The sequence below is a fragment of the Nestor notabilis genome, unplaced genomic scaffold, assembly GCF_000696875.1.
Source record: "Nestor notabilis isolate BGI_N333 unplaced genomic scaffold, ASM69687v1 scaffold15315, whole genome shotgun sequence".
Lineage (NCBI taxonomy): Eukaryota > Metazoa > Chordata > Aves > Psittaciformes > Psittacidae > Nestor > Nestor notabilis.
The window spans coordinates 4,891-15,966 of record NW_009929983.1 but is presented as its reverse complement, the minus strand read 5'-3'; the positions used below and the strand labels follow the sequence as shown (position 1 = coordinate 15,966).

Below are 11,076 nucleotides of genomic sequence, written 5' to 3'. Positions count from 1 at the left end.
GGAAAGAGGTGGTGGTAGGATTCTGTATAATAGGAAGCTGCATATTCACTTCCGTGTGTCAAAATATCAACATACCCAATACAGGCCAGATAATAATTAACGACATTACAATATTTACCCATCTTTCACATATGCTTTGGAGCAGGCTTTCTCATGTTATCCAAGTGCTCCTTATTTAATTGTCCAGTTGCTTTTATGGTTTCACTTTTTAGTATGATACTTGCAAGCAGTTGTACTCAAAGTCAACTCACCCTCAAGACTGGTAGGTTAAAGGAAATTAATAAGAATTCATCTTGCTGTATCATTAGTTATAAACCAATTGCAAATTAAAGGAATTCTCTGCTATAGAAAATCACAGATTCTATATATATAAATCTGAATTTTTTGATAGGCTGGGCAGTTTTATTCACTGTAATATTTACTATCTCTGTACTTCACTGAATGTTTTGTATACCTTTCTGATTGTTTTTAATCCAGAAGAAAATGCTTTTGAAGTAGACGATAAACCTGCTGATTTAAACAAGGCAGAGAAAACAGAAGAACAGAATGAACAGGATACTGGTGAGACAGAGCGAGATGATCAAGATGCAGAACCAGCTGAAGAAGGCATTTCTGAAGATAAAGAGGAGAAGGAAGATGAAGGGGACAAAGATGCTCATGATCAAGAAGAAAATGCAGAGAACACTGAGGATGCAGCAGAAGAGGAAGATGAGGAAGAGTCACAACCACCTGATGAGGAAAAAAATGAATCTGCTGAAGATAAGGGAATCCCTGCTGCTGACCAAGGCCTTCAACCTCAGGTAAAGAGTGATAAATAAAAGCCTGCTCTTCTTTTTTTAATTACCTTATAAAAGACTTAAGAAATGGATGCATCTATGATACTGAAACAGATTAGACATTGAGTAGGTGTGATGTTAATGAGAATCTTCATCACGACAACAGAAATGTGCGTACTATTAAACTGGTGTATTTCTGTCATCTGTATTCCTGTTACCTCCTTGGCCTTCTGTTAGAATATAATATTTCAGTTGGAAGGGACTTACAAAGATCATCTAATCCAATTGCCTGACCAATTCAGGGCTGACAAAAAGTTAAAGCATGTTAAAAGCATTGTCCAATCGCTTCTTAAGCACTGACAGGCTTGGGGCATCAACCACCTCTCTGTGAAGCCTGTTCCAGTGTTTCACCACTCTCTCAGTAAAAGAGCGCTTCCCAAGCGTCCTATCACTGGGTACCAGAGAGTAGGGCTCAGCACCTCCCTCTTCACTTCCTGTCAGGAAGCTATAGAGAGTAGTGAGGTCACCCCAAGGAACACCACCAGTGACCTGTCACCAGCCAGATGTAGCCCCATTCACCACAACCCTTTGAGCCCTGCCCTTCAGCCAGTTGTTCACCCAGCACACCATGAACCCATCACATGAATTCATCGCGCAGCTGGACAACTTATCCAGAAGGATGCTGTGAGGGACAGTATCAGAAGCCTTATTAAAATCCAGAAAAACTACATCCACCGACTTCCTTTCATTTACTAGGCTGATGACCTTCTCATAGAAGGCTATCAGATTAGTTAAACAGGACTTTTCCCTTGTGAACCTGTGCTGACGGTGCCTGATGATGGCGTTATTCTTTAAGCACATTTCAATAGTACCCAGTTTCTGATGTTTTTTAGAATGTTAAAATACACTGATGTTATTTCAGGAAGAAGAGGGTAAAGATAATTCAGAGATGGATGAAGAGATCCCTGAGCCTGAGGAAAGAATGGAGCATGAAACACAAGGGCAGACTGGGCAAGAAAACCTGCAGAGTGACAGTGCTGTTGAGCTGGCTGGAGAGGCTTCAGAAAGAGACCAGTCTAAAGAGGTAGAATACCTGGAAGTGTCTAAGTTAAAAATGCTGAACTTGTGAATATGTTTTCAAGTTGCAGTCAAGGAACTGCTGCTGTATTTTTGGGAATTGTGTATAAGATTCAATTTTTAGAACACCAATTGTAAATTCACTGAAAACATTTAAGATCATGTAGATGCTGCTATGAAATTTCACTATGTGAAAACTGTAAGTTTAGACTAATGGTTGAGCTGCAGAACTGTCTTGTCTGCTCTCCACAAGAATAATACTTGTGAGCCATTTGTCATTGACAAGAGAAAGCAGCACAGCATCGCAGTGTTACTTCTGGAATTTACTAACGCAGTTGCCATTTTCAGTTACAGTTGTGATTTTGGAATTATTTTTTTTGTCTCTCAGGAAAGTGGAAGTGGAGCTTCGAGTGCAAATCAGTCAGAAGGCCATGAATCCACACGCATGGCCCGGATGGCTTCTCAGAAGCAAAGCAGAAAAAATACCCAGGTTCATCTCTTCTTTTTCTTTTCTTTTTTTTTTTTTAAATTATTATTATTTTAAATTTTAATGTTTTAATATTAATCAGCAAATAATTTCAGTTTCTCCTTGCTAGAACCATTGCTATAACCAGTGTTTGGTTGCACCTCACTTGAAGTTCCTGGTGTTGTTTCAGAGTTTCAAGAGGAAACCTGGTCAGGCAGATAATGAACGCTCAATGGGAGATCACAATGAACATATCCACAAGCGACTGAGAACCATAGAATCCCGCAGTGAAGCCAAGCAGAATACAACTCAGCCTAAACAAAACGTGGAGGAAGCTGATGCATTTGAACATATTAAACAAGGCTCTGAAAGCTATGATGCACAGACATATGGTACGGTGATATTTCTGGGTAAAGAGTTGTTACTGCAGAGTCAAATCCTGAAACACTCCTATTAACTGTAGTTTGTCCCAGTATGTTCTTTCAAGTTACGTTTAACAGTCTTTGCTTTGGTTTAAGATGTAGAACCATTTCACTGTAATATATGCTATTCTTTGGCAATCAGGTTCACGCTAATGATAACATTTTATAACATACTGAATTCACTCATAAAAATGGATTTTAGTTTAATGACCATTTAAAATCTATTTTTTCTATTAAAGTAACTAGTCTGTTTTGTTCATTGGGTTTTCAGGGCAATATCTCATTAACACAAAATGGCACAGCACAGTGAAAGATGAAACTGAGGTTTGAGGCAATAGCTCAGATCTCTTCTGAAGTTCACTGAAACTGATACATAGTGGGCTCAGAATGCAACATTTTTTTGCAACTTCACTACTTTTCCTTCCTCTTAATAACTGTTGTTGCTTTTGTACAGATGTAGCTAGCAAAGAGCAAGAGAAACCTATTATGACCCCTGAAGAAAAGGAAGAGGGAGATTCTGAAGATGCAGCTATGGAAACACAAATGCAGAATGACGAGGATCTCAGAGCAGTAGACACAGAGGAGCTGAAGCCAGAAAAAAAGAATTCTACTGCCACTAAAACTCCTGGTATGTTAACTTGCAAAACATTCTGAACATATGCTGATGTGCATCTTTAGATGTATATGTAGGTATTTATTTTTGCATATAGTAGATGAGTATACACTTTATAAGACTAAAACATCTGCTTTTAATTGATTTTTCTGCAGCAGTATTCTTACTCCTGGCAAGTAACCGGCATTAGCCTTTGCTAAATTGGTTGAGTGACAGAGGGTTTTGCAGCTTGCTTTCAAGTTAATGGTCTTTAATCTTCATCCACGTCTTTAAAGAAGTAAAAGGCAAACACTTCCCCTCTTTAGACACAGTGCCAGTCTGCTTAATTAATTGGCACATAACTGCATTCCAGTGTCACCAGCATGAGCACCACACAGCTCTTCTTTTTATGTGTAATTTCTGACAAAACATCAAGAAGTTGAGGACACTGAACAACATCCAGTGTGAGGTTGTGCTGAAGTGTCACTGTTGCCCTGCTTTCTTGCTGAAGTGAGAATGAAACAAACCAAAACTGAGCTGCTTAACAGAAAATGGCTATCAGATGGAAATGGTTGGTATATGAGAAGACAGGTCTGACTTGTCAGCTACACAGCCCACACAAACAAAATAAGCTAGGTATAAATAAGTATCTCTTGCCAATTGCAGTTTAAGTATTTAATTTTGATGAATCTAAGTAAATGACACAGTAGCTTGGTATTTTGAATAGTTTTCTGATCAGATAACACAAAAGCTGGCTAGAGAGGGAGACAAGAGTTTTACCAGCCTGATGATTAACTTTCTTGCCTCCCACTCCCTTCAGGTTTACTCTCTTTACTTAAATCTCTTGCTAGATTCATTAGCTTTATGGCACAGGCATACATGTAATCAGCCTTACCTGTTTTTCCACGTGATTCTCTTAACAGTATGTTCTGAAAAACTAGAATCTTTGAAACATCTCCTGCAATGTCAGACTGGTTGTGGGGTTTTTTCTTGGAATAATTCTTAAAAAACGAGTTGAACAGTGTCGGGTAGTAGAAACAATAGTAAAAGAAAATCTTCAGTTCATGGTTTTATTTGTAAATTGATTTCAGAGTTACACAAGACTGTTCCATTACAAAACTCAAAAGATGAGACAAGAAAAGATTGCCATAATTTTTTTTAAATGATGATTTTCTGAATGTTCTCAAATTGCTTTATACCTCCTGGCACTGTCAGATAGGCTGTGAAGCTCAAAAAATGTACTTCACCAATGGAATTTTCAGGTGTTAGAGACACCTGCTCACTAATGTATTGTTCATGTGGCGAGAAGGTTATAAGAGAGAAAAACTGTTTGCGTAAGGAAGCACATATTTATCTGTTCTAGGGAGTAGCAAGGTGTATTCATCCTATTCCTAGAACAGGCTGTCTTAGCATTTGTGCACTTCTCTTGAAATGAAACTTAAAAAAAAAAAAGTCTGGGTTGCACTACAACACTTGTGAGTACAGGAGCTCTTGTACTATGTGTGATCTACAAAGTTGGTAATTAGTTTTGTGATTGTAGGACCAGGTGAAGTGGAGCCAGAGATCCAAACTTTCGACTCTGAGGATGTCAATGACTCTACAGCAGAAAAGCTACCAAAGGTGACTGAAGAGAAGCCAGACAGAAGCAAGGAATCGACCATACATACAGCCCATCAGTTTTTGATGGACACTCCCCAGGTGTGATATGCAAAGTGTCTTCTTAAAACTACAGTGGTAGAAACAAGTCTGTTTTATTTGACCCATGTTAATGGAACTCTGAAGACAAAAGTTTAGCATTCCTTTCATTCACACAACTCGGCCACTTACTGTTCTTTAATAGCAGAATGGAAGTAACACACAACCAACTGTTGTACATGCAGCTGAATGATGACTTTAAAGTGACAACTCCTCTCCATCCTTATGTGAGAAGGTCCCATCCTCATTCTTTTTAAAAGAAATCTTTTGTTTTTCTGTCAAGAACTGGTTTTTGCTCAGATGAATCTATTGATCGGATGGTTGGGTATTGGAAAGGTGTGTGCCCTGAAGATAAAGGGTTCAGAGTGAAGAGAGAGCTAGGCCTCAATGAATTTAAAACACCATTGTGGACAAAGAATTCACCTCAGTTAATTCATCACAATATATTGCTTCCTTAAAAAGCTGATTGTGTGCCTTTTATGAATGTCTCTATTCAAAAAATACTATCATAGCCTAGAAGATCCTAGAGCTTCATGTGGCGCTCATAGTTTCCCAGTGCAGACTGCTAGCTCTGAAAAAGCATATTTTATCATGAAGAGTTATAGCACAGAAGCAGTTGACAGTGGATAATCAGTTAATAAAGTAAAAGTATTTTCAGCGTCTGTTTCTCAGCAGTATTGACCTTTCATGCTGCTAATACTGTGTCCTGATTACATACTTGGAAAGCAGTATTTTACTGTTTCTGTGCACAACACGGAAATGATTGTGTGCCAGCTATTCCTGGTATTTCCATCTTAATGCCAAATGGCGTATGTCTTTGGGAAAAGGCTGCTGAATGCAAGAGCGTTCTCCCATTTTCAAAAATGTGGTGGTGGGTTCTTTTCCGTTGACATGCAAACCTTAAACAGGAGGGGGAGCTCTTGCAGCACCCGTTAAATAGGAAGGGAGACACGTTGCTGGAGGAAAAGAGTAAGTTTCCACGCTTCAGCAAAAGGAAAAGGGTTAAGAAGCTCCATCCATGTACACTCTTTTTTTTTTCACCCTTCTTTAAACCTGCAGTAGGTGACCAGAAAGACTGCTGCTGCTTTTTGAGGAATGGGAAGTTATTTCAGAGTTTGCATTGATAGCCTTACTTTCCTTAATCCATAAACCTGCAGGTTATGCAGACCACATACTACTCTTTGGCTAGATTGTGGTGTTACATGGCAGGAACAGAAGTTCTCACTGAAAGCACAATAAAAGTAAAAGAAGTGTAGTAAAGCTTGAACGTCCTTGAACGGAATGGCTTATCAAATAGCATTTGCTGGCAGGTGAAGAGAAAGATGTTCAATTCTTTAAGTGGTTTGAATGAAGCTTTTAAAAAACTGTAATTAAGTGAAGCTTATTATATTTTGGAAGATATTAGATAGGTGTTATTTAATGGTTTGATCTCTGTTATACTGTCATAAAATCTGGTGTTTGTCAAGATCATTACACTGAATTATGTTGGAAGTTCTATATTATTTATAGTATCTGTATTATAGATATTCCTAGCTTTGTTCCGAAGTCGATTGTGTCACAGAGGCAGGTATTTGTGAGGAGGTATTTATCCTTCCTGTACATGTAAGCTATTAAAAAAAAAGGAGATTAAGAATCTTTATTTAAGTTTTTTCCAGTACTTTTGTGTCTAAAAAGAGAAGAGCAATGCATTTTTACTTCCTGATAATTTGCTGTAGTTTGGGGAAACACCAGATGTGTGAACTGATTTTTCTGTCTCATAACTATACTTGTAGCACATCATTAGAGATCCTGAAGAGCTAAGAAAGGAACTTGAGAGGCAATTGGAAGCTTGGCAGACACAGCAGTCTGGAACTCCAGATGAGGTTCGTGACCTTGTTTTAATATAAAACTGTCATAAGAATCCTTCAGTTGCACTATTTCATCTTGTTTTACTGTTGAAGCATTAAGGAAGCCAAGCAGGCTGGAATTTAAATATTCGAAATTGTGTTATTTAGGTGCTAATTTTGTTATGTTTAACTTACTCTCAAAAAAAAAACCAAACCCAACAAAAACATTATTCTTAAAGCTGGATGACATTTCAGGTCTCATTTTGAACGTGTTGTGTGCTATTGGCAGAAAGTTGCTCTGTTGGTAATGACTTTTAAAACTTGCATAGTTAGAAACATTTTTCTCAGTCCTACCAAGCTCCTTCCATTTTGAGTTGTCACCTGCAGTTAAGTGCTGGACACCACTGTCACAGAGCTATGATCAACAGACATCTCCTTCAGTTGCAGTGGTGGAGTCTGAGGTAACCAACAGCAGAAGCAGACTATGACACTTGCTCCTGAATGAAATTGCCAGTGTGGAGGCTGAACAATCTTGCCGAATTTTAATAAATTTTAATTTTTTGATCTTGAGACATCCTCACAGTTACACAGCTGATAGTTATCTACTAACTCCTCATTAGTAAACTGAGGCTTGTTTTCTTTTTTCAGCTTCCCAACTTGTTTCTTCATAATTCACTTTTATTTCTTTCTGTGATGTGTGATGTTTTAGGAGAAGGAAGCAGCACAGTTGTGGCAGAGGTATATAATACTGACAGCTCCTCTATCACAGCAGCTTTGTGAACAGCTACGCCTCATACTGGAACCCACTCAGGCAGCCAAATTGAAGTAAGTTAGGCCTTTCTGAGGCTTCTATTTTATTTAAACTCCTGGTTTGGGGAGGAGGGCTTTAACCTTTGCACAACTGCAGCTCTTTGTTGTATGGGAACACTAGGTTATTTATGAAACACAAATGTGCTGTAGTAGTAGGTACAAATCCCGAGGATACCGCCTTCTGTTCTCTTCTGTGCAACAGGTGATCGAATCAACTTAAACATGTGAAGTGCAGTTGAGTCAAAGATTATGTTACATGTCAAAATGTTTTATGTTGGTTTTAATATTGAGTGATTTTATTATTTTTTTTTAAGAGACCTAGACTTGTTTCAAGATGAAAGAGTCTAAATTCAAGGTCTGGCTTCTATTTTAGGCACCTAGATTTAAGAACTTCCTTTAGAAACACTGAATATCCATCTTGCTTTAAAAATGTGAGGGGTTTTTTTGCTCTATACCTAAATACAAGTATTAGAACAACTTTTTTGTTATTTTGGTGCATATGCTGCATAGGCCAGGATTTCCAGAATGAGATATTTGCTGATAATGCCTGTCGCTATGTCTTGTTTTCTTAACTTTCAGAGGAGATTACAGAACAGGGAAGAGACTGAACATGCGCAAAGTGATTCCATATATTGCCAGTCAGTTCCGAAAAGATAAGATCTGGTTGCGAAGGACCAAGCCCAGTAAACGACAGTACCAGATTTGCTTGGCTATTGATGATTCCTCTAGTATGATAGACAATCACTCCAAACAGGTAAAACAAAACCTTAGGGAAGTGTGAAGAGACTGCCTGTCATTGATGAGTGTGTCAGCTGCTGGCTTGTTTCATACAGAGCTGGTGGCCATTGGAAAGCCTGACTGGGTGATTCTAAGGCAGCAGTTTTTCTGGTCCATGCACTTGAACTCTTGTCACTTCATGCCTAAGAGATTTGTTACTAAAATATTAATGAAAGTTAGCTGAAAGGAGGAGATGTTTTAATTTGTTAGACAGAAGAGTACATATCCACTGGAAAATTATGTTTTGCTCCCTACAAAAGGCTGAAACTTGTTTAGCTATGCAGGTCATTGGAGGATTGAGTATTAGTTCGTCATAGCTCACTTGCAGTGGTTTTATCTATTTAAAATATGTTTCCTTCTAAATAGCTATTTCAGTGTTTTATTTCATTAGCCTGCCTAAAGTGGTATCTCTGAATGAGTCAGCTGAAGCCCTCAAGTAGAACTAGTATATCTTTATTGCAATGACTATCTTGCATAAGTACAACAGAAAAAAAGATAGGAAGTCTCTTCACTTCACTAGACGAAACATAATTTCAGTAACATACTTCATATTTTAATACTGAGCTGTGAGTAAAGCTTGGAATACCCCATTTTTGATGTAAGTTTTTTCTTTACTAGCTTGCCTATGAATCCCTGGCAGTTATTGGGAACGCACTGAGTCTTCTAGAAGTGGGACAAATTGCTGTGTGTAGGTGAGTTGATTTGAAATCTTGACTTTTCTTTAAAACTTCAGAGCACAATGTAAGTACCGGTTTCACACTCTCATTTTTATTTCTTTTCTCAAGCTTTGGGGAGACTGTGCAGCTGCTGCACCCATTCCATGAACAGTTCAGTGACCAGTCAGGGACACGGATATTGCGCCTTTGCAAGTTTCAGCAGAAGAAAACAAAAATAGCCCAGGTACACAAGAAATGCCTCAGGGACAACGGGTCTGCAGATCTTCTCCAGATGAGAGAGACATCAGCAGCTTCGTGGTTTCATGATCGCTTTGTAACCTTTACTGGTTGTTTATATTTGAGTGTGTGATAGCTGGTTGGAGAACAAAGCAATAGAATGGTTGCAATTTTGTAACAGAAGAGTGTTTTCTCACTTTCAGGCCTGATGCATGCCACTTTCAGGCATTCATCTTTCTCTGTTTATATTGGGTCTCAAACACTATTTTGGGTGCAAGCTATTGGGTACCCCAAAGCCAAATCCTATCAAAGTTTGTGGGAGTTTAGGAGGTTTTCATGCCATGGATTCCACTTGTAGGAAGAGGAGGAAGAGCTCTGTATGTTTGTCAGACTTGACTGATGCCTGAAGAAAATAACTTTCCGTAATAATACTTCCTGGGCAGCTGCAAAGTTTTCTTCCTTTTAGGAAGATTTTTGCAGTCTTGCCTTTCCAGGCTTGAATAGAAGTGGAGGAGACCCAAATAGTTCGATGGTAATCTTACAAAGTCCTTCTAAAACTGGAACAACTTGACAGTTGATGCTCTTAATTTTAATGGGGAATATATAACTAGATACTTGGCAAGTTGAAGCCAAACATCCTAGAGATAGGGTATATATTTTTAATGATGCCATTAATCACCTGAACAATTCACTGAGGTTTTGATGGCTTTGTTAGTATTGGAAAAATCTTAAATCCAGATAGCAGGTTTTTCTGAAGATTCTGTAGTTCAAAAATGCTTACTAAATTTGAGTTAATATAAGAAAATGCCAGGGACTGTATCTGTGTAGGTGGTCACACTAACCTATCTTGGCATTTAAAATACAGAAATGTGTTCTTTAAAAATGTTATCATGATTAAGTTTGTTATTTTCTGATGAGATAACTCAATCTTCTTGTTTGTTTCCTCTGCAGTTTCTAGAATCATCAGCAAATATGTTTGCTGCAGCACAGCAGTTGTCTCAAAATATTAATCCGGGTGAGCTGCTGCTTTTTTTCTATTACTATGCTTGTTGCCATGGCAGCAGAATGCTCACTACCTCCTGAAGCAATATCCTGCCAGAAAGACTCCTAGCAATGAGACATCACTTGCCTTAGGGTTTGGGTTTTGCTTTGTCAAAAGGAATATTTAGATGAAATTCGCTTCACTTTACGTCATGTTTCCAGATTGTTTTTAAGTCCTAGACTTTGCCTGCTTTAGAGCGTTGTCCAGCTTCCTAGTAACCCTGACTCCATAGGCACTTCTGCTCTTGCTCAAGAGCCTGGTTTCTGTAGCTATCCAGAAGCACACTGTTCTGAGGAGGGTGTTTTCCCCCTACCTGCCTTTCACTGTAGGGAGAGTTTAGATCATGAGCCACTCATATTTCCCAGAAAAGCTGGAAAGCTTGTTTCCTCGTGGCTGACCCATAGTTAGCATAAAAGGCTGCATTGTGATAGTTAAAAGCTTGTCATGGTGGCACTCAGATTTGAAAAAAGTTCTTGAAGTACTCCAAGAAATGGGCAATCTGGGATTTATAATCCATAGCTGGTTTGCCAGGCTGTCAGAATATTCTGATTGGGAGCAGCTTCCAGTTGTCTTGAACTAGGCTGGGATGGAGCAGCAACCAGCTCCCTAGAATCATAGAATCATAGAATGGTTTGGGTTGGAAAGGACCTTCAGATCATCTAGTTCCAACCCCCCTGCCATGGGCAGGGACACCACACAC

General features: G+C 38.7%; 1 protein-coding gene across 1 annotated transcript in view; it reads left to right on the top strand.

The window, feature by feature from the left end:
• The window catches only part of MDN1 (MDN1, midasin homolog (yeast)), a gene marked incomplete at its 5' end in the record, with an annotated part of 87,463 nt that overhangs the window by 72,862 nt on the left and 3,525 nt on the right, over nucleotides 1–11,076 (top strand). The window contains 12 exons of the mRNA XM_010015230.1: nucleotides 478–800; nucleotides 1,699–1,860; nucleotides 2,242–2,343; nucleotides 2,510–2,711; nucleotides 3,196–3,369; nucleotides 4,874–5,031; nucleotides 6,801–6,890; nucleotides 7,564–7,679; nucleotides 8,244–8,418; nucleotides 9,060–9,133; nucleotides 9,227–9,341; nucleotides 10,286–10,349. Coding sequence (XP_010013532.1) covers nucleotides 478–800; nucleotides 1,699–1,860; nucleotides 2,242–2,343; nucleotides 2,510–2,711; nucleotides 3,196–3,369; nucleotides 4,874–5,031; nucleotides 6,801–6,890; nucleotides 7,564–7,679; nucleotides 8,244–8,418; nucleotides 9,060–9,133; nucleotides 9,227–9,341; nucleotides 10,286–10,349 — 1,755 coding nt within the window. The remainder of the gene's footprint in view (nucleotides 1–477; nucleotides 801–1,698; nucleotides 1,861–2,241; nucleotides 2,344–2,509; nucleotides 2,712–3,195; nucleotides 3,370–4,873; nucleotides 5,032–6,800; nucleotides 6,891–7,563; nucleotides 7,680–8,243; nucleotides 8,419–9,059; nucleotides 9,134–9,226; nucleotides 9,342–10,285; nucleotides 10,350–11,076) is intronic.